Source organism: Sinohyriopsis cumingii, chromosome 8 (assembly GCF_028554795.1).
Source record: "Sinohyriopsis cumingii isolate HCF-2022 chromosome 8, ASM2855479v2, whole genome shotgun sequence".
NCBI classification, from domain to species: domain Eukaryota; kingdom Metazoa; phylum Mollusca; class Bivalvia; order Unionida; family Unionidae; genus Sinohyriopsis; species Sinohyriopsis cumingii.
In genome coordinates, this window is record NC_142968.1 from 56088077 (window position 1) to 56112641 (window position 24565).

At 40.9% G+C, this 24565-nt stretch overlaps 1 protein-coding gene across 1 annotated transcript in view; it reads right to left on the reverse strand.

The window, feature by feature from the left end:
* LOC149793572 (uncharacterized) overlaps positions 1 to 17611 on the reverse strand; it is a 35591-nt gene extending 17980 nt beyond the window's left edge. Inside the window, exons 1-2 of the mRNA XM_089966426.1 lie at positions 17503 to 17611; positions 16928 to 17242 (exon numbers count right to left, since the gene is read on the reverse strand). Of these exons, the coding sequence (XP_089822552.1) occupies positions 16928 to 17242; positions 17503 to 17572 (385 nt within the window). The 5' untranslated portion in view covers positions 17573 to 17611. The remainder of the gene's footprint in view (positions 1 to 16927; positions 17243 to 17502) is intronic.
* Between the last annotated feature and the right edge of the window lie 6954 nt (positions 17612 to 24565).

Below are 24565 nucleotides of genomic sequence, written 5' to 3' on the forward strand. Positions count from 1 at the left end.
AGATTGTGCCCTACGTGTGGACAAGGCATACGTACCAACAGTGCCAAGGCACACGTATGTTCAGGAAAGAAAAAATGTCACATTCGTCACCACATCGTGGACTTGGAACACGAATGCTACGTGCAAAAATACCAGCCCCAACCAGAGAAAGACGATGGTCACAAGAAGAAAGGCAATTTCATCTTTTTCGATTTCGAATGCATGCAAGAGACCGGCATTCACATTCCTAATTTCTGCGTGGCTCATCGAACGTGCGAAAAGTGCATTCAAGAACCTATCTTCAGTCATTGCCCTCACTGCAGTAAGATTCCTGGAGGGCGTGAAAAAATCTTTCGAGGGCCGAACACGCTAGCCGATTTCGCTCGATGGGTCTTAGACCCCATCGACAAGACGTGGAGCCAAGAGGACATCGAACGTTACGGAGATTGTCATCGTCATGCCACGGTGATGGCTCACAATTTCTCCGGATACGATGGACAGTTACTTCTCAGATACTATACGGAACAAGGCACTGAGCGTCCTAAAGTCACTTTGAACGGAGTCAAAATCATTTTCATGCAAGTGGGACAAGTACAGTTTAAAGATTCGATGAGCTACTTGGCCATGCCTTTGAGCCGAATGCCTAAAACGTTTGGAATGACAGAAATGGCTAAAGGATATTTTCCTCACTTTTTCAATACCGAAGTCAATCAACACGCCGTTCTACCCCATTTACCTGAGGCTCACTATTACGACCCGGCAACATGGGTACCGAACAACGACAAGCTTTCTACGCTTGGTACCAGGCTCACGCCTCCGACCCTTTCGACTTTCAGGAAGAAATGTTAAAGTATTGTCGTTCCGACGTGGACATTTTACGACGATGCTGTGGAAAATTTCGAGAACTGTTCATGGAACACGGAGGGGTCGATCCTTTGAAAGAATCTTGCACCATTGCCAAAGCGTGTTCCTTAGTGTACAAACAACGATTCATGCCTGAAAACACCGTGCCTGTCATCAGTCCTCAAACGATCAACTATGTCAAACGTCAATACTCGGTCAAAGCCCTACGCTGGTTACATTACTTGTGCGACAAGGAAGACAAATGGATTCAGCATGCCCGCAACGGAGGGGGCGAAAAGACCATCGGAACGCATTCGGTCGATGGCTGGGGCTTAGAAAACCCCAAGATCGTGTACGAGTTTAACGGTTGCTTATTTCACGGATGTCCCGTCTGTTACCCTGACCGTGGCACTAAAACTCAGTTTTTACAACGAACCATGGAAGACTTGTACCAGGCCACTTGTCAGCGACGCCTAAAGTTAGAACAGCAAGGATACCAAGTGGTGGAAATGTGGGAACACGAGTACGATCACCGTTTGAAAACCGATCCCGAATTTAAACGCCTCTTGGAAAGTTACCAGTTCATGGACCCGCTGAACCCGAAGGATAGTTTGTACGGAGGAAGGACCAATGCCAACTGTTTGCTGTACCAAGCCAACGAAGAGAAAGGAGAAGAAATCAAATACTTGGACGTGTGTTCGCTGTATCCCTACGTATGCAAATATTGTCGCTTTCCTGCTGGGCACCCACAATTGCTGACGGAACACATCGACCTGAAAAACATTCGACAATACGAAGGCTTGATCAGGTGCAAAGTTTTGCCTCCCACGAACCTATACCACCCCGTCTTACCTCACCATTGCCAAGGCAAACTGATGTTTCCTTTGTGCCTTACTTGTGCCGAAACGTGCAACCAAGATCAACCTTGCCAGCACACCCAGGAAGAACGCGCCTTTACGGGGACATGGGTCAGCGTAGAATTGTTCAAATCTGTGGACATGGGATACCAACTGTTAGAAGTGTACGAAATTTGTCACTTTCCCAAGACACAACAATACCACAAGGGTGACCCCACTCAGAAAGGCATTTTCGCAGACTACGTGGATGCCTTTTTGAAATAAAGCAAGAAGCCAGCGGCTATCCGTCCTGGTGTCACTCTCCCGAAGATCAAAAGACATTCAAAGAGAAATACTTGGAACAAGAAGGCATCACTTTAGATCACATCGAGAAAAACGAAGGCAGGCGATCGTTTGCCAAAGTGATGTTAAATTGCTTGTGGGGCAAAATGGCACAACGACCGTGTTTACCCAAGACGGAATATTTGACCGAACCTTCCCGCTATTTCCAGATGATTCACGACAAAACCAAATTCATGAAACACGTGGACGTCGTTCGGGAGACTTTGATCTTGGTCAATTACGAAGAAGATCTGGACTTTGTACAAGACGACCCCTTTGGAAATGTCATCATTGCGGCTTACGTGACAGCTCATGCTCGCTTAAAATTGTACGAAGCTTTAGAACTGTTAGGGGAACGTGTCCTGTACTTTGACACGGATAGCTGCATTTACATCCATCACCCGAGTCAACAGCACCCTGACATCGAAGGAGACCGTTTAGGAGCCTGGATAGACCAGCACCCCGACGACAAGATTCTAAGTTTCGCCAGTGGCGGTCCTAAAAATTACTGTTACGAATACCGGGACAAACAAGGAGAAGTGCACACGCAGTGCAAAGTGAAAGGATTGACTCTGAATTATCGTACCAGTCGAGAGGTGAACTTTGGGGTATTGAAAGAAGCCTTGCAGTCTAGAGAAGATGAACACTTTAAAGTGACCACCTATCAGCCCAACGTTTGCCCACTCACCACATCGTCAGTCGACCCTTGGAAAAAGTTTATCAAATCGTGTACCAGAAGCGAGTGCGACTGCCCAACCACTTTACTTTGCCTTATGGACATGTTGGTATAAAACATTGATTGTAAGAGGATAGCCACCCACCAGAAGGATGACTTCGCCACAGCAAGAATCGAGTGAGAAACCCGATGAGAACTCCAAATTCAAATACTACCATTATCCGGTTTTCTTGCCTGACTATTGTGATTGTGCCCGTCGATTGGACACGTTTCAAGCATGGCCTACGGATAGGGTTAGGGATAGGAAAGGATTACCTACTTCGCATATTTTAGCTAGAACAGGATTTGTCTATTTGGGACCTGAGTCAGGATTGGGATACGAAGTACAGTGTTTCGCTTGCGGACTGAAGTTACGAATGGATCTATGTATCTATAAAGATTCAGCTATTTTGGAACATACTCGATGGTCTCCGCACTGCCCTTACCTTTCTATGGTCTTTCCTCCCATGACATTACGGTACAATGATGACGGCACCTTAGAAACGGTACCTTCCGAAACTAAACATAAAAAAGGAACGATGTACAAGCTTGAGACTGCATTGCGTCTAGTATAAAAAGGGGCTATGGTCAAGATCGATAGTTCATTGTGACTACCAAGACCAAGCGAACAAGATGAATACTTTCAGAGAAACACAAAACAAGTTCAGACAGGCACGATTCAAGTTTGGGGCTTCTGAAGTGGAATGCGATTGTGAGCCTTGCGATGGGAACGATGCTGTGCGTTGTGACCTTAGCGATGCCGTAAAGCATCATGGGAAATTCGTTCTCACTTCCCCTATCATGGAAAGTGATGCTGTGCGTGTCAAACCTGAGGGATGCGAAAGCGATGCCACTCGTCCTCTTGGACACTTTACTGGGTTTCGTTTTAAAGGTGAATGTCTACCTTCACGTCTACCTCCCTACGGATGTCATCCAGCCCTGAGCAAACTCCTGTCCATGTCACCCAACCCTCATCAAAACGAACCTGTGAAAGACGAATATTCGTTTTCTGTGCGTTTGTCGGAATACTGCGACTTTGAAAATCGTCTTCAATCGTTCAAAGGATAATGGCCTAAGTATCTGGGAGGACCGACCCCCGAAGAATTAGCCAGAGCCGGATTTTTCTACTTGGGCGAAGGGGATAAAGTCAAGTGCTTCAGTTGCGGTGTGTCACTTCACCACTGGGAACCACAAGATTCGGCCTACCTAGAACATGCTCGTTGGTCACCGAATTGTCATTACTTACCCTTAGTGGGACCGAGTAATTAAAGTAACTTACCATGTCGTTGAAGAAGAAACAAGATTGGCTAGGAGTCAAATGTTGGACATCACCGAGGCCAGTATTTAAACTTCATTTCAAAAACGATATTGAATCATTACCCAAAGAACTGCAAGAGAAGATTTACAAGGAAGTTTGGCAGGGATTTGCCAGAGTGAAATCTCAATGGGTGACTGTAGAACTTTTGTGCCGAGAAATTCACAAGAGGAAAGTTAAAAAAGTCAACCAGTGTGTTAGATTTCTCTGGGTCAAGTGTGCATTCGTCCTATTATATCATTCTAGACCGTTTACATCAAAAGAGTTCAATGAGATTCTTGGACGTTACCCTGAATGGCAGTGGTCAGAAATTACTCACTATGTGGATTACTTTTGCTCTAGGAAAAGATTCTGAATTGTACGGACTGACCTATTCATGGATACTTTACAAGAGAACATTCGTGCTTTGCCTGTGGAGTTGAGAGAACGCATTTACCGAGCGCTGGTCAAAATGCAAGTCAAACGTAAAGAACAGTTGCATCCGTTACGTCACCGGTGTTTGAACCACTGGTAACTGAATGCTATACAAGAACTGATTGAGTTGAAAGTGTTCCATTGGACAGACATTGATCAACGACCTCCTGGTTTTAAAAAGAATTGGTTTGGTATTGATAATTCTATCTACTACATTGTAAAATTACTGGATCCAATTCCAGAGGAAGAGTTAACGAACTACCAACATCTTTTACGCAATGTTGACTTAGTCAAAGAGGAAACTTCTGAACGAATTGTAATGTGTAAATTAGTGATTGAACGATTTAGATTCGACAATGAATTAAAACCATGTCTGTGCAAACAGTACATTTATTGTGTCAGACAAAAGAGGATTTAGTATGACCTATTCATGGATACTTTACAAGAGAACATTCGTGCTTTGCCTGTGGAGTTGAGAGAACGCATTTACCGAGAGCTGGTCAAAATACAAGTCAAACGTAAAGAACAATTGCATCCGTCACGTTACCAGATCTTTAACCACTGGTACCTGAATGCTATACGAGGACTGATTCGTCAGAAATTGTTTCAGTGGTCAGACCTTGTTCATCACTTTCAGTTAGTGAATGAACTAAATGCTCGTAATTTTGGTTACTTCGAGATTCACCTAGAGCAACGTATTGAGGAAGACGAGTTAAAGGATTACCAACATATTTTACGTGGAATCTGCTTAGCGGAAGATGAAACATCTAGACAAACTCTGAAGTGTAGGTTACAGTATGCAAGATTTAGATTTCGTACTGGAGAACGAAGATGTCTAGTTAGAAAGTACCTTTATTGCTTCCGAAATAAAGAGACTATAAAATCAGGAATCCATGCCACGGCTTATGTCACAAGTGATTGAACAGATTCCGTGGAAGGAACTCAATGACCATATTCAAACCGTGGATCATTACCATCTATTATTACAAGAACTGTATCCATTCAATTTGGGACGACGCATAGTGTGTGTCTGAGTGACTTGTTTTCTGGGATTTCGTTTATCAGCCGATTCCTTGTGGACTTTTTACGATCAGTACTTACCACCCCAATGGCCTTAAATGGTCACGAAAGACTCCTTTTGCTCAAAGCCTTGCGTTTTCATCTGGATACTTGTCGACCTCAACAGGAAAAAAAGATTCGTCAACTTTTAGCTACCGAAGACGTGTATGACGATGTGTGTGTAGCTTGTGACTTACACCCCCATTGGACAGATATTCGTGACTGGAAAAAGGGGGGTTTTGAGGCTTGGACCCAAGAAGTGGCCCAGTATGCACAAGAGTTGTTCAAGGAAAAAAGTTACTTTTCAACCTGTGTTAGTGACAGTGCCAGAAGAACCCGTCACCGAGAACAACCACTCGCTTCAGGACAGGACTGTCATGGACATTCCTGAAAGGTCATTCCGGGAGGACACTTGTATGACAATGCCTCATGTAGAGACTGTAAGAACATTACACACTGTCCCTAGGTCATCTTGGTTACCCAAAACATGTTGTACAGAGACTTGTTTATATTCCACTTTGATTGTTTTGATGTGTTTTTTATTCCTGTACATAACTATTTGGCTTTTATATATTTTTGTCTTTCGTGTTGTTCATATTTGAAACATTCAATAAACGTGTCCTGAAAAAAGTGTATAAACTCTCGTCTTGTCTGTTTTCGTGTCACAAGTGACATTCCTAACACTATGGCTACCTCTGCTGTCTCTGCTCCCTCTTCTTCCACTATCAAAGTCATCGACGAACACTTAGATCGTGCCAGTTGGGAGGCTTTGTATCTTCGCCATCCCTTTAACATGCTCATTGCTGGACCTAGCGGTTCAGGCAAAACCGAATTCGTCAAACGTTTGATCGAACATAAACGTCATTTGATCGATCGTCCACCTCAACGCATCGTGTGGTGTTACAAGGAGTGGCAATCGGCGTACAGCCTCTTGCGAGAAAGTCAAGGCGATTCCATCGTGTTTGTGGAAGGCATTCCTAAAGAAGACGACGGCATCGTCTCTGACTCCCGTCAAACCCATTTGGTCATTTTCGACATGTTAGGAGAAGACGAAGAAGAAATTAAGCTGTGGTTCACGCGCAAAGGGCATCACCGTAATGTCAGTGTCGTTTACATCACTCAAAATTTGTTTCAACAAAGTAAAGCCCATCGCACCATCAGTCTCAATGCGCATTACGTGGTCTTGTTTAAAAGCCCTCGAGATAAATCGCAAGTGCAAGTCTTAGCCAAACAGTTAGGGACGCCTTGGCTGACTCAGGCGTACGACGATGCCACTCAAACTCCACACGCCTATTTACTCGTCGATTTGAAACCTACGACCCGATGATTTGCGATTTCGTACCCACTTGTTTCACCACAGGTTCCAAGACGGAGGGCCTGTCTTGTACACGTCTCCGTCCTCGACTTAATTTCACTCAACAAAAAATCTATAAAAACCTCAGACACTTTTCGTCTGTCTCACACACAATTTGAACATGACGTCCCTTCAGTCGCATCTTCCCGTCAAATTGATTCGTGCCTTGTATGGCATCAGTCGAGAAAAAAATCCACAAATACGGGCTCGTGTCTTAGAAGCTAGTCTCAAAGAAGTCTTACGATGGTTTACGGTGACAGCACGTCAGTTACTACAAGGGATCATTCAGATTCCTCATCAAACCAAACGCTTTTTTGATCGAAACAAAGTCGCTTTGACCAAACTGGCCGATCCCCGCATCGACCCTCAAACCAAAAAACAAATCATTTTGAAACCTGGAGGGAGCGGTACTCTAGGAGGGGTCATCATTCGCTTTCTCTTAAGATGGGATCCTAATGCCCCCCAAGGTTCTCCCCAAGAAAAAAGTCAAACGAAGCTCCAAGAAGAAGAAAAAGACCAGGCCCCCAAGGAGACCCGTGTCTCCAAGAACTTCTCCAGTGGAGGGACCTTCCTCTTACCGGGCACCACCCCGGAAAAAGAAAAGCCCCCAGAAAAAGAAACAGAGAAAAAATCCCCAGAAAAAAAAAAGTCCACAGAAGAAAACTAGTCGCAAGAGAGGCACTTCAGCCAGGACGCAACCTTACACTCGCAAACCACGACCTGCAACGGCGGTGACCACGTCTCCGGCAGCCTCAAGTTCATCCACTTCCCTGTTGATGACACCAAGAACTGAAGAGTACTTGGAGACGTTGATCACACCAAGAACTTCTCCGTTGATGACCCCAAGAACTTCCCCAGTGGCAGGACCCTCCAATTTAGTGGCAGTTGCTGCTGCTCACAAAGTACCTGCTCCCAAAATCAAAGTTCACGAAAGATCGGGCATGTTACAAAGTTTACTGGATTTGTCCAAGCAAGAACTGGCTCGATTTAGTACGTTACGTACCCCTGCACGACGTGTCATGCTTGTCCTCAAGTTAATACGACGTAAAGACAATCAGTGGCGACGGCTTCCAGTATAAACAAGGTATGTGACCAAGTAGGGGTATCAGTGTTTTTTGGTGTTGAAGACTCAAAGATGTCACCCTCCAGAAAACATCCCTCTTCTAAACAACCCCAAGGAAAGAAAAGGAAAGGACTGCCTCCTCATTTAGTCAAACATGGGGACATGTTATCTGTCTTGTCCAAAGCTTCTCAACCCCTACGAAAAAAACTCATTCAATGAGCTTCCAAAGAGGTCATCGATACCGTGTGCGAATGTTGTTTGAACGTCTTGAAAGGCATGATCCCTTTGTCCAAACACCAGAAACAATGCTTAGGCAAACATCGTCACGTTCTTCGCCAAATGGTTCAAAAGAAAATTCCCATTCGTCAAAAAAAGATGTTGGTCCAACGTGGAGGCATTTTACCCCTCTTGTTAGGCCCATTGCTGAAAGGAGTCTTGGGAACCATGTTGGGATGACTGGTGTGAGCAAGATAAAAAGGCCCTCTGAAGTCCCAAGATCTCAGAATCGACCCTTGACAACCCCATGGAAGGATAAAAACTAGCTTTAGTGCCTTACAAACGATGGATGGAATACCATCGTTGGCAAGAACAACGCACCCCGCATTTACCTCCCAATCCCAATTTGAGCGAGATGTCCCAGTTACAACACGAATTGCAGTCCTTGATGGATCGCCAAGATTTGTCCGAAACAGAAAAATCGCAAAAGTACGGTCAACTCTTGCAACGATTGCAACTCTTTCACCAGAAAGCCTCAGACGAAACAGCTCTTTCCACTCTGAAAGATTTTAAGACCTTGATGAAAAGTCCAGCACCATCACCAGTACCACCACTACCAGTGACCAAGACAGAAAAAGGAGGAGAAGAAGAAGAAGAAGAAGGGTTTCAAACTCCACTAGAAAAAGTACGCAAGTTAACAACACCACCTACCTCCAGAATTGGATGGACTAAAAAGATGATGACCACCCCTTCTTCATCACAAGAGAAAAAGAAAGTGAAGACAGAAGTGAAGACAGAAGTGAAACAAGAACCGATATCCCCTGTTCAGACATCCTCCTCCTCTTCGACACCTATTGTCGATCGCACACGCAAAGCATTGCAATCCAAGAAAGTACCCCAACAGAAAAAGAGTAGCATCTTCCATGAGTGGGTGCCTTATTAACACACAAACCAACAAATGGAAAAAGTCTTAGCCAGCATTTATTACGATCCCTACCATCCTGCAGGTTACGCAGGAGTTCAAAAATTGTGCTGCCAAAACTCGACTGAAAAGTCTCCGTTTACCTCAAGTGCAACGATGGTTACAAGAACAAGCTACCTACACTTTACACAAACCCATTCGACGCAAGTTTGCCAGAAGTCGCACCCGAGTGGAAGGCATCGATCATCAATGATAAGCCGATTTAGCCGATGTCTCTCATTTGACCAGCTACAATCGTGGCTACAAATATTTGTTTTGTGTCATCGACGTCTTTTCCAAATTTGCCTGGGTCGTACCCTTGACTTCCAAATCGAGCAGCGAGTTAGTGCGAGCCCTGCAACGAGTGTTGAAACAAAGCGGTCGTCACCCTCTTCGATGGCAAACGGACAAAGGCACCGAATTTCTAAACCAAGCTTTCCAAAAAGAATTAAAGAAACGTGACATTCATTTTTTTACCACCGAGAATCCCGAAACCAAAGCCAGCATCGTGGAACGTTTTCAACGCACTTTGAAAGAACGCATGTGGAAATATTTTACGCATCACCACACTCTGAAGTACATCGACATCTTACCGCACCTGGTGCAAGCGTACAACCAATCTTACCATCGAAGCATCGGACGTGCCCCGCAAGAAGTGACTCCCGAGAACGAAGTGTTTGTGTTTGAGCGCCTGTTTGGTACGTCGCCGACGAGGGCTGTCCCCAAGAAATGTGGAGTGTTGGCCATAGGAAATTGGGTGCGCATTGGCAAAACCAAATGCACTTTCGACAAAGGTTACTTACCTAACTGGACTACCGAATTGTTTCTTGTCACTGGACGAGTGCATGGCCGTCATCCTGCCGTCTATAAATTGGAAGACATGAACGGAGAAGTGCTCAAAGGAACGTTTTACTTACCCGAGTTACAACGTGTCACCAAAAAAAAGAAGACATGTACGACATCGAAAGCATTCTCGAACGCAGAACCCGTAAAGTGGGCAAACGATGTGTCAAAGAAGTCAAAGTACGTTGGAAAGGATATCCGCCCAGTTTTGATTCTTGGATCGACGCTTCGCAAGTCATCGACTATAAAAAGAAGTGACCATCATGCCCTTTCACACAGACGCAGCTACGTCGACCACTCCTTCACCTAGTTCTTCTCTGCAAGATTTACAAAAACAACCTTTGTGGGTGTGGTGTGGAGAACGTGTGCCTAAAAAGCAAATCGTCTTTTTCTGCCAAATCTTCGTGGTGTGTTGTGTCATCGGGGCAGCCATCGTCAATTTAAGTTTGCAACAAGGAGACAAACAACTGTGGACCATTCTTTTTAGCAGCTGCATCGGTTACCTGCTTCCCAATCCCTCCCTGAAATTCTCCTCGAACGGGAACAACGGGAACCTTGTGTCCAGTGCCAGTGTCAGTCACCACTCCAATAACAACAACAACAACCCTATTTTGGGCGGAGACACGCCTCTGACGTCCAGTAACCCCTCGGACAGCCACAGAACTCTGGAATTATGAGTCACCAAAACCAATTTTACTTAACCTTACCCAGTGACAGTTCCATGGAGGTGTTTCCCAAGAACACGTTGTGCTGTTACATGGCCAAATTACCTCAGACCATTATATGAAATCAAGAAGCCCATTGGGAAGTGGCTTTAGTAGAAATCATTCACCCGACCCAAGTCCTCAATGTCCTTCCCAATCAAAACTTTTTTGATGTGGAAGTTCATGACGAGCAAATGCGACTGTACTTGGATACCCATGGCAAATATAACATAAAAACCCTTGGCACACAAAATCAAAAGTACACCACCTATCACTTGTTCGTTCCCCCAGGCTATTATTTTAGTGGTCAACATTTGGTGAGCACCATTACCTCCAGATTTAATGTCGTGTTTCTGAAAGCTTTGGAAAGTGTCAAAAAAGTGTCACCCTGGAGTGCCACAAAGCAGCTCGTCGCTTCTTGATGAAATTTGACGGGAGTAAAATCGTGTCCATTTTATTTTGTCCTGAATTGTTTGACATGTTGGGCGGAGACATGGACATGAGAATGGCCATGCTCAAGAAAAAAGAATTGCCAGTCATTTACGACAACGAGTCTTTTAGCAAGTTATTTCGTGCCCCGGTAGAACTGAACCAATGACTGAATTTGATGTTTGTGTACTCCGATGTGGTGGAGTATAACGTGGTGGGACACACCTCTGTGCCGTTACTGCGTGTCATTCCTTTCAAAGTGGATTCTGCCACGAACACTGACGAGGAAGGTGGAAACACTTACCACGTTCACCGCGAATTTGTACATCCTCACTATTTACCTGTCAGCAAGTCGTATTTGGACACGGTCAACATTGCTATAAAAGGAGATCTGGGACAAAATATTTCATTCACCAAAGGAAAAGTCACGGTGAAACTCCATTTTCGAAAACGGTTCTCTCACGACTCGTAAGTCATGTATCCAGTGTACCGAGGGGTTGCTCGACAGCGAGGACACGGTTTAGGAGATATCTTAAAATCGGCCTTTCGTTCAGTGGCCCCGGTGTTGAAACCGATGGTGACACGCGGATTGCACGCCTTGAAAGATGCGGCACTGACGCAAGGCAAAGAATTTCTCCAAAATGTCATCATCGACAAACAAAACCCAAAAGAAGCCTTCATGAGGGCAGGCAAAAATATCTTGCTGCAAACGGGCAAAGACCTTTTGGGCCGACGAGAAACACCTATAAATGCCCTGCACGCTACCGAGTCAGGCATTCAGCAAGGACAAGGTAGTAAGAGACGACGAAGAAAACACCCTTTCACCAGACTTCACACTTCTAAAGCTAGAAAGGCCAAGAAAAGAAGAACCGTTCGAGACTTAGACGTTTTCGATTATTGAGAAAGAGAAAAATGATGCACCGAGAGTCTTGCGCCTGTTCTAAGTCGGAACTGGATCTGTTTGCCATGCCCCCCACGATGATGACGACGCAAGAATCCCAATGGGTGTAATTTCACCCCGTCTCCTCTCTGACGGATTCCGCTCCCATCGAGTTTGAAATCAAAGGACAGCCCGAAGGTTACATCGATCTGAATAACAGTTACCTGTACTTGAAAGTGAAAGTGATCAAAACGGACAACACGAATCCAGGAGGCGATGCTAGAGTAGCTGCTGTCAACAATGTCATGCATTCCTTGTTCAGCGAAGTGGACTTGTACTTGAATAACAAATTGGTCAGCAGCAGCATGGATACTTACCCATATCGTGCCTACCTGGAAAATCTCTTGACGTACGGAAAAGAAGCCAAGAATACTCATCTGGATGCTTGCGTGGTATGGAAACCTGACACGGCAGGTGTAGCCACGTTTAGCGACACAGTCCTGACAGAAGATGACAATCCTCACAATGTGGGGTTTAACGACCGTCGTAAGAAAATTCTGCAAGGGCGAAGTTTAGAACTGATGGATCGTTTGCATTTGGACATGTGGTTACAAGAAAAGTATTTGCTGAACGGGGTGGATATCCGTCTGAGACTGAATCGTAGCAGTGCCGCTTTCCATTTGATGGCCCATGCCAATGAATACAAAACTATCATTCAAGAAGCCCGACTTTACGTACGTCGTGTGGAAGTGTTACCTAAAGTGGGAAACGACGTCAGTCAGTCGTTGAGCAGAACGACCGCCAAGTATCCGATACGACGCGTAGAAGTGAAAACGTTCACTATTCACACTGGACAGCGATCTATGATCGAAGATCATCTGTTCCAAGGACAGTTACCCAAACGTTTGATTGTTGGTTTCGTCAGGAATTCAGCCTTCAACGGAACCCACGATCAAAATCCTTTTGAGTTTCAACATTACAATGTGTCCAAGATCGAAGTCAGTCGCGACGGCAAGACCTTGTGTACCCGACCCTTTCAGCCTAAAGTTGGTGTTGCGAAGAATTATTTGAGATCGTACTTGTCCCTGTACGAAGCCACGGGACAGTTAGGAACCAACACCAGTCACGGTATTTCGTACGACGATTATGCAGGAGTCTATGCTTTGTGGGGTTTTGATTTCACTCCAGACCAAGGCAGCGAAGAGGGACATTTCCACCCTATAAAATCGGGTCAGATTCGTGTGGAACTTCAGTTTGCAAATCCACCTCCAGATCACACAGCGAACGTCCTTCTGTACGCAGAATTTGACAATGCGATATAAATCAACAGTTTGAGAGAAGTCATTCTAGATTATTAGAAGCTATGGAAGACTGTTATCCATCTTTACCTAGTGGAGAAACTTTGAAGATGGAATGTGAGGAGACCGTGGAAGAAGAAGAAGAATCCCAAGACGAAGAAGTTATCATGATGAAGTCAAGATGGCCAGAACAAGAAGCCCATTTAGTCTCCTGTTTTGCTACAGTCCTGGCAGATATAATGAAAGAATTGATCAAGGAAGAGTGCTATGGATGTCACAACGATCATCCCAGTCAAATTCAACACGACAAATGTCTGATGTTAAGTCAAGAAGAAAAATTGGACGAATATCTGGACAAAGCTTGGGATCACATCGAAATAGAATTCGTGTTGAACGAGTGGTATAAAGGCTTGGATAAACATTCTTCTCCTCCATTAACGTCTCTGGAGTGCCGTCGCATCGAATCTCTCTTTGACCAGAGTAAGAAGTCGGATCTAAACGCCTTTTACTTGTCAGACATTTTCAAGCAAAAAGTCAGGATCGAATTGATGACTTATTATTACCTGTGAAGAAGAAGAAAAAAACCACACAAAACATGGATACCTGGGAACTTTATTACCTTTTGAACCACAGTTCGTACACTGATTATTGGAATCCTGTCGTTTGTGCGAAAGATGAACTCCCTCATCGCAAACCTCAAGACCATCAAGCTTATGTGATCAACACGGACGACAGTCATCTCCCAGGAACCCACTGTGTAGCCGTCTACTTTTCTCAAGAAGGATGTGTGGAATATTTCGATTCGTATGGATTGCCTCCTTTGGAAGACGATATCATTGACTTTATGAGAAGAAATGCTCAGACCACCCGATTCAATAATGTGAAATTACAAGGCACAGATTCCTTGGTGTGTAGACAATATTGTGTGTATTTTCTGCATCATCGCAGCCTGGGTTATTCCTTAGAACATTTAGTGACTCATTTCGATCCTCGTTCTTCTTATAGAAACGATGTGAAAGTAGATCAATGGTTTTGTGACCATTATGCTTATCTTTTGTCTCAAGCTAGGAAACGTAGTATACATCAATGGCTTAATGACTTCCAACAGTGGAAATCACAATTTCATTCACAACGTTGTCAGCCTTGTCCAAAATAATGTGTTAGTTGGAAAAAAATGTTTGTGTTTTGAGAAAAAAAAAATGTTTGATGTTACATTGTTAAAAATGTTATAGTTGTTTGTTAGTGTTAAGTGATTTTGAATAAAAAAAATGTTGTATTTTGAAGAAAAAAAAATGCTTTTGTGGTTTGTTTGGCTATAGGAATCTTGATTCATGCTCTTTGACTTCTTACTATCCCTCTCATGACACTCATTGAACGGTCCGACTCGAAAACCGTGTGGGGATGTTTTCCTTCACGTCCGCGCTTTAACTTTAAAAACCGGGGTAGTTTCCAGTCTAAGCATCCACTGCCGACTCATCCTCCTACGAAGATGTGCTCCAAACTATCTAAGCTAAACGAAGCCTACGCGAATTTGCATAGGGTCAGACACAGTCTGATACCGAAGCCTGAAGAGATAGAGAATGTGAGAATCTTAAAAGTCACTGAAGACCTGATAGAAGAGCTCTTCAGAGAAGAAGTGAACAGGGAGAAAGAAGAATGGACGGAGAAGTACAGACTTCAAAAACAGCAGAGACAGCAGCAACAGCAGCAGCAGCAACCTGAACCTGACAGAGGCTTTGTCGATTGTCGTATCGACACCAATGAGTTCTTCTTCTCTTTCCGAAGAAGCAGACCTATCGTCAGAAAGTCTATCGTCAGAGGACCTCGCATTCTTAGAAACTAAAACATTGCCATAGCAAACAAAAAAAACCCAGCCCTTTTCAGGGCTACCCAATACTCTAGAAAAGAAATAACAATCGATTTGCCAATGTGTGTATGTAGTGTGAATATAAACACTGACTCTTTTTTATAGTGTGAGTGTATGTGTTTGTGTATAGGATTGTGTGTTTGTAGGTGCTCACGTACGTTTGTGTGGATAGTAGATTATGATCATGTTTTTTTTTTTTTGCTGTTTGACGTGTGGGGAGAGTAGATTTGGGGTTTGTTTTGATTGTTTTGCGTATGTTGATAGCATATTTTGAACATATATATATAAATGAACATTTTTAGAATAGTAATAGGTAGTATGAAAAAGTCAGTGAGTGTTTCTTTTAGGTCCGCGCGTTGTTTGGTCATGATCTAGGTAAGATAAATTTTGTTTTAGGGGATTTTTTCCTTCACGTCAGCGCTTTAACTATAAATTGAAAATCGCTTGGCAGTCTAGCTACCCTGTTCATTCGTTAACAAGACAATGAATACCAGAATAAGCAACTTCTTGAACTCCAGATACATCTGGAATATGTCAGGCGCCTGTTAAATGAACTGGCAGCGGAGGCCATAGTAGAAGAGGGAAGAATAAAGAAGGAAGAGGAGGAGAAAAGACAGAGGGAAGAGGAGGAAAATAAAATAGGAGAGAGGATGGCTTACAAGATACCAGAGACAGAGGATTGGGGTGCTGAAGCCAATCATCCTCCCTCTGCGCTCTCAAGAAAAAAAGTAAAAGGAGACTGTGGAAGAAGATGTGTGTGTGGTGCCAGGCCTGGAAGGTGCCATCATTAACCAGGTGTCACTGGAGTTCAAAAACAAACAGCCCTTTTCAGGGCTACCCAAACCTTTAGAAAAGAAATAACAATCGATTTGCCAATGTGTGTATGTAGAGTAGTGTGAATATAAAGACTTACTCTTTTTTCCGTGTGTGTGTGTGTGTGTGTGTGTTTTATATCCCTCTCCCCTGTTCCCTTTCCATAGACCTATCAGGTCGGGACCGTATTAAAATAGGGTCCCGACCCTATTCCATTTTCCCTTGACGCTATTCAGGCCCACGATTTATTCCCATGTTAAATTTCCCTTGACGCTATACAGACCCAAAATCTATTCCCATGTAAAATTCCCTTGAGGCTAAACAGTCCCACGATTTTTTCCCATGTTAAATTTTCATTGAGGCTAAACAGTCCCAGGGGGCCTGTAATGCTAATTCCCCTTGAGGCTGAATCGTCCCAGGGGTTTCCGTAATGTTAAATTTCCCATTGAGGCTAAACGGTCCCAGGGTGTTTTTTAATGATAAGTCCCATTGAGGCTGAATCGTCCCCATATACTACTAGCATAATACTAGTAGGCTGTATACGTCGCAGGTCTACAATCCGTGCACTTTGTTTCTCGTAAAGTTAATAGCCAGGATAATGCCTTATTTCGGCATTCCTTAATTTATAAGGCAATGTCATTTTCCCCGAAGAAAGATTTAAAGACTTACAAGGATATTCTGATTATGTTATCAAAGCCTACTTGACAAATCAAAGCGATACTTGAAGCTTTTTACAGTAAAGACAAGTTGTTTACTGCTTATTTTATCTTTAAATACTGAGACAAGGGTTAACAAAAAACCACAAAAAAATTACAACACTCACATGCATACACACACACGCACAGAAACGCAATTACTTTTTATGAACTTTGGAGAAAATGGAATAAATGTTCTCAAGGTAATATAATCCATTCACCATGTATTGCTCTTTTCTGTATTTAAATATTTGATTAGTGTATTTGTTGATATAACAAAAACTGCTCACTTTCTACGTACCTATCACAAACAACTGCTTTTGAACAGAGCTTTTGATTAATCCTTTTCGAATCGACGCTGTAAAGTTGCCGCTGTGTTCCTTTGTTACGTTGTTAATAATCACAGAAATGACAAATTTCCCATCACGCTCTGATACAATACATTTCATAGATACTGGATCGTGACAAGAACACCTATTTTCTTTATGTGAGATAATTACAGATCCATTATTATCTTTGATAGAAACGGTTGTTGTTAGTACTTCAAATTCTGATAAATTTCCTAGATTCCATTCCAAAACCGCATTGCATCCATTGAAAGCAACGGTTTCTTCTTCTGCAAAAACGTAACAAAGATACGCAACCGTTAATGATGTTTTCATTGTCTTAAATGTATAAAGTAAAAGTTTGGAAATAATAATAATAATAATAATAATAATAATATTGACAATGTTGTTAAACACTAAAAGTAATAATAATAATAATAATAATAATAATTCTTATTATTATTATTATTATTATTATACAGTGGTTAAACACTGTTGATTAAGATTTTCATGACACGATTCAATAGTGTATGTATGTATGTATACTTACTACTTGATAAAGCGATAACGCTTAAGCTAGAGAAACATATACATATTATTACATAGCAAATGCAACTCATCTTCTAAGAGACAGATGCTAGTTTACTGCTCAGTTAGATAACTATATCTGCCTGTATGACATTGTTTAAAAGATGATTCATCATACTGGTTAATTTCCCATGCGGATTTCTGTTTCCGCATGCGCTGTGCGATGAATGTATAATATTGCTATTAATGTTTTGATCCTCATCACGTCGATTCGTTGTTTGCATTAACAACATGTACAGTGGAGAGAATGTGGGCATCCCTTTATGCTACTTTTATGTACTGTGACTGACATGTCTTTACATGTGGTGACTACTGAAACAATTCACTAAAATGAGCCAAAGACTGGTCAAAAAGTACTCTAATTTCAGCAGTTATTAGAGTAGGGAAAATGAATTTTGCCAGATTAGATAATACAAGCTTCTGAAAGCGCCATGAATGCATGATAAACATAAAAAGTGGAAGAAAAACAGCCCCCAACCCCCGTTATCGGCTTTTTCCCCAATTTACCTTTGAAATCTATGAAGAGAAAATGATCAAGCGGAGCTAAATATTTTTAATACGTGAAATTCTGAATGATATTGAAGTTGTAAAACTCAAAATTTATTCATCAAATCGCACAAGAAAATAAAGGAAAATGAGATGTTATTTAAAAATTTAAAGTTATACAATGTCTTTATTTAATATCTAGGATAACCAGTGAGGAAAACTTGGGATTTTTCTTTTTCTTTAAAAACTAAACCCTATGCACAAAAGTATAGAGTGCAGACTGTGAGACCTGCGGAATGTTGGGTTCCATGAGCACCCACTGACTTAACATAGTTGCTAAAAAAACCACGTACAATTGTTCGAAAATAGCATTTTGGGAATTCTTTTGACGCCACCATCTTTGATATTTTTTTTTCACCAACAGGCAGTCATGTTGGATTTAACTCTCTGATGCCTTTGGAAAATCCTCTGATTTTAGTATGGTAATTTTTTTTTTTTTTTTTAAAGTATTAAAAAAAAACAACGGATTTTATTGGCAAGTCTTTTAAAGAATTGGTATATCCTTGAATTTTATGGCTAAATCATGTAATAAATTTCGGATAACATCGGTTTTTAACATTAAAGCTTAACATTAAAGCAGAACATTTTTGGATAATCCTGGATTGTATCGTTAAATTAGAGAGTACATTTTGCATAGCCTCAAATTGTATGGTTATATAATAAAATATACTGGATAATCGCGGATTATCGTCAAATCATAGGATTGGTATAGTTTGGATTTTGTGGTTAGATTACATTATAAATTTGGATAACATTGGATTTTATCGGTAAATCTGACAATACGTTCTTAAATACCTCTTTATGGATCGTGCAATTATAGAAATTAGAGTAGACTATCGGAAATACATTAGCCGACAGACCCGTCGGGGAGAAGATATGGCTGATCACGTGTATTTTTAACAGGCTCCAAAGTTTGATCTTTTCGGAAGAAAGCCATTTTTATAATGTATCTTACTGAGATATATAAACAGTTGAAATATAAAACAGAAACAACCTTTCTTCGTCTTCCTCCCTCCCGTGACCTCCCTTCCCTCCTTTCTGGTTCCCCAATTATGGATGTAAATTTGATTAAATTATTATAAACTTACTTTATAATTTAGTAAACATATATAAAACACTATGAAATTACTTAAAAGTTATTTATAGTTAATAAACATAACTTAAAAATATTAAAATAAATATTCTATAAAACTAATTAAAATACTTAAAATTATTAAAATTTAGTATGCTGTAACGGTTTTGACATTATTATACTTTATTTCTCTGACACTTTTAATACTACAACCCAAGACACGACTGATATTTTATTTGTTAAAGACACATTATGCATTAAACGGGATCAAAGTATGACAGAGTCAGATCTTTGTATGCATACAATGCGCATTTATTCAAGATCCAAATAAAATATACAGCAGTAAATCAAATAACCAACAATCACCTAGATTCACGGGAATACTTCGCAGGGGTAGAGATGTAAACCATGATTTGGGATCAGACATTCCAGTATTATTATTGCAATCACTATGTGCACGAACAAAATAAAACCAACTTTCTGTATCTGTTGGACTTGAGTCCTACTCAGTTTATTATTCCTTAATGAATGTGTGGATGACGGATACTTTTTTGGAGGATTCCCTTTATTCGTCTAATATACACTATTGGGCAGTCTTGGGCATAAAACGACTTTATCACTTGAAATTATTGCAGATCAATGTTCACTGTAGTAGGACTGCACTTATCAAGGGCGTTAGCCTATCAATGATTCGTGCCAATACAGAAAGGTGTTGTGTCCCTTGAATGGCGACCAAAACGACTAACACTTTATTTTGGTGTGTTATCTGGAGGAAAATTCTGTCTGCCCAACGAAAGCACATAGGTTTACTCTGACTGAGAAATTCAGTCTAACAAATCGTGTTATTTTAAGAGATACAGATGCCTTAAATGATCACACATACATTTGTAGAATGGAATAGGTGTGATATAGGGAGAGTTTTCAGTGCATGACCACACAATTTATATTAGCAAAAACGTGTTGTGTGAAGAGAATATAAACTCATTCAATGATCAAACACAAATTAAAAAGAAAGGGGAGATATGTTGTGAGAAAATGTCACCACTAATCACCCAGATCAAGTTGTATAACGACAATGTATCCCTCCGTCATGGGGAACTCCTTTACATTTATACAACTGGAAGTTGCAAACAAATCTTCTCAGACGACAGTAACTAAATGCTGAATATACAAATATTTCGAACTCATGGAAACGGATCCTAGATGAAATATTGAAGTAGGGAAATTACTAATGTTAGAATAACACAAGAAGTTAAAGTTTTACTTTTAAGTACTGAACATACTGTATTAGCTATATGTATCATAAAATTCGTTAACCAGTGAAATTGTTCATGTGATATAAAGAACCCAAAATACATACTAAATAAATTACAGAAGCAAGTGACATCTAAAATTAAAGGAGACACCCATGTCCTGCTGTAATGACTACCTGGCTGTTACATGTTGCTGTACATACCCAAGGAATTTGGGTTTCAGACGCTCTATAGTCTCGTTGGGTATACGTCTTGCTGGCTACCGATTCGAAATTTACCGGGCCTTAAATACCGTATAGTTGGTTTTTATGTAGAAAACCTTTGAAAGCTGTTCGATACTAGAGAACTTGGAAAATTATTGGAAAACCTTAACTCGTCATGAGGTTAGAAACTGATGCAAAATGATAATTACTTACAGTATTTCGGATATAGTTCATACAATTATCATCCTGGGAAAATACTTGATTGGAAATCTGTCCAATATCAGCTGCTCCACCGCATTTGGGTAACTCATATCACCCTCCATACGGGTATACTCTGACGGACCTATCTTGTACATTACTCAGTGAGCCACAAATCAGTGTCGTAACTCATGATGTCACCCCCATGGACCTCCTTCCTGCACAAAAATTCTAAATTTTTATAGGCAGTCATGTACAGTAACTCATGGTGTCACCCCCATGGAACACTTCCTGCACAAAAGTTGAAAATTTTATAGACAGTCATTTGGGTGTCACCCCCTCTGATGGTGTCACCCGGTGCGGTCCGCACCTCCCGCCCCCCCCCGCCCCCCCCAGTGACGCCACTGCCATAAATAGCAATGACTGCGACCTGGAGTCAGATCACAATCAGTAATTCCAGTGCAGTACACGGGAATGTAATCATAGTTTATTTCTAGAGCATTTTTTCCTCTCTCATTTTGGCGGTAATACAAGAGTTAGATTGAGGCGTTCTTGTTATGGTTTGTAAAGGTAATTGTTTATTCTTTAGAATATGAGCTTATGGTTTGTTTGTCTGTGTGTTTTTCGGCGACAGTGCACAGTGAGTAATAAGGCCGTGGTGTTGATATGGATGTAAAATCTGTGTTTTACTGCACCTTGCTTTATTTCCAGTCCATCCTATCAAGGAAATGCCGGTGAACCTATGCCAAGAACTTCACCGTTTTTAGACTAACATGATTTGTACTGATTCGGACACATCATAGGAAAATTAATTGTGAACTGAATCATTCATATGAAGGTTACACAAAGTCATTGATCAAATGAAGTCGAGTATTTCCTATAAGAAGCGGTAACAACTATTAAATACGAAATCAGGTAACAGAATACTATATGCGCAGTCACCTCCAAACTTTAAAACTTCTCTTTGTGATGTCAAACTTGCCGATGCATCCTTCAAAATCGTTAGTAGTCGAATGTACATGTACACATCAGGTGATAGTTCCAGCGAGTGTGACTAAAATAGACAGTGCAAAAATATAACATACGCAATGAAAATCAAACTGTTATATAATAACACTTTTCGTCCCTATTTGAACCTAATATGATTTCTGGTGATAAATTGACATCAAAACATAAAAATGAATACCGACTTTAAATAACAGTGCAAATTTGCTGAAAACATTTTCTACTTAAATGTGACCGGCTTTCTGCGGAAAGGAAATCATTATACAAAGTGGATGTTTCCGAAGCTAGCACATTTCATTTAGTGGTCTTTATCTCAAAATATGGATATAGGTTTTATTGGCTATTTTTATATTATTAATTGAGTCGAACACCTGCGATTTAGTAATGCAAAATAATGTAAAATAATTCAGATCAATGTTACAGGACTGCCACAGAACAGAAATCTGTATGCGTTATTGGATTTTCAAACTTAGTAATTATTTATCCATAAACCTTCTTCTGAAATATTAATTCTGAATATTTATAATTTTATATCTTTCAACTTGCAAACTCGTCTTAAATAAAACCGGCAAACGCAAATGGAACTATCTTATCTTTTGAACTAGCTCCGAAATGTATTAAGAAGTTAATCTTTAAGTTACGAAGTATAGCTTGAATATATTTATGTTGTGGAGGTAATTCCCCCAACTGATTTGAACCATGTTTGATGAGTGATTTATGTGTTTAACCAGTACTCGCGTCTGTTTGGGCCTGAGAAGGTTGCAGAAGCATGTCTCATTGGGAATCGATCCCTGCGACCTTTAGATTTTGAGTACAGCGCTCGTCCACGACTACAGATATTCCTTTGAGTAAATTACGAGAAATATAAATTAAAATAGAACAAAGACCTGATTTATCTCCCACTTTGTAATAAAAATAAACAATCTGTAAAGGGAACGATATCTTCAATAGATGTTTAACTATGTTAATAATATTTATTTGTTTACTGCCATGCTCGTTAAGCTCAATATCAAAGCCATTCTTTCCTTTTACTTTGGTGTCTATTGACGGCAGGTGATTCGCAAGAGCAACCCCTACTTTCAAGTAGCTTCATCAGCGACATACGAAGAATAGACCTAGACTCGAAAGGACTAAAACAATTTAGCCGTATATGTATATCTTCCTAGTCAGTACTAACAGTTGTTCATTACATATAGTAATCAACTGAGCACATTTCAAATTACTAGGTACAGCATAAAAATATTCTTTCCAGAAACAAGTTTGTTCTTGAGTGAGAAAAAAAAAATCACAAACAATGGAAACTATCACCATTATATAGTTAAGCGTCGATAATCTGAACATCGATAATCTCGACTATTAACTCCTATAGGCTACAGCCGTGTGCCCTGAAATTGTAACGTTTTAAATGTAAATTTGTGAATCACGATGTCACCTTCGCACAATTTTTGCTTGGAACAAAGTAGACATTATCTAAAGTATTACGTACATTTCAATAGCTATTAGCCGGGTGAGCATTGTGCATTTCAATCGCTGCCTTTTTGTGAAAGAGTCCAAATTATGGAATAAATGGAAAATAAATCTGCATAATGATTGTCTTCTTGCCTTCCTTGTATATCACAGCAACACAGCTTATATAGCTAATATAAATACAGTATGTATGCGTGATTTGGATTTTTAACATAGCTTTAACAATTATTCAGTAAAATCGCTACGTTGTCTTCGGTGGGGTAGCTTATACTGATGTCTAGGTCTGGGGCATTTGCCGCAGGCGTGTAGTATGATGTTCCACCCAGTTAAATTATCCTGACACCAGGCTGACCAGTCCTAACACTAACCTATTAATTCTGAGTGCCTAGCGAGGCAGCTATCAGTACATCTGTATTAGTCTTTGGTATGACTTGACCGGGAATTTTACAGTAATACTCATGAATACGAATGTATTATGATTTGCACATATTTGAATAATGATAACAAAAACAAAACAAATTCGGTTTAGGTGATTTGTACACAAATATTTACATTTTTCCAATTATACTCCAACGCTGTATTATTGCGGGCACTGTATTATCACGGCAAACGGGATTTCCCCAAGAAATTTTGAGCACGCGACCCCTTGCGGTTGTTTACCGATATAAAACTGCAGCCAATCTGTCGGAGCACAATTTCCTCTAAAATTGTAAACATACTGGGTATGTCTAAACTGAAAACCCTTAACCTCACTTTGTGTAAACTGCATGAAATTTCATTTATCACCATATACAAAACTTCTATCAAACTTATTATTTGTACATCGGTCCTAATTACGAAGTATACTTAGTGCATCGTATGTAGTTTGATGCTTATAGGTAATATACCGTTGTGACGTACACGACCTAACAAGGCTCCGCATGAAAATTTCATTATATGGTAGCCAATAAGACCACAATTGACAAAAGGAAGCTTATGATCTTACTAATTTGAAAGCAATAATAGGTATACCTTTTCAGTCAGCGCGTGTGCGTGCCAATTATGATTACGAACCTCAATTTATTATGTCTTTTATTAGAATCAACATCTGAAGAAAGCAAGGCGATGTTACAGTTTTACCAATTTTCCGAGTGCAGTTAATGCAGTTCTTGCAGGCGTGTATTAGTATTATGCAGATAGTCAGTTTAGTGTGAGGGAGTCCACCCTTACAGACAGGACCAAAGGAACTGTATCCCTAGATGCAAACCCAGGTCCAGTGAGAATTTTCAGTGATAATGAAGA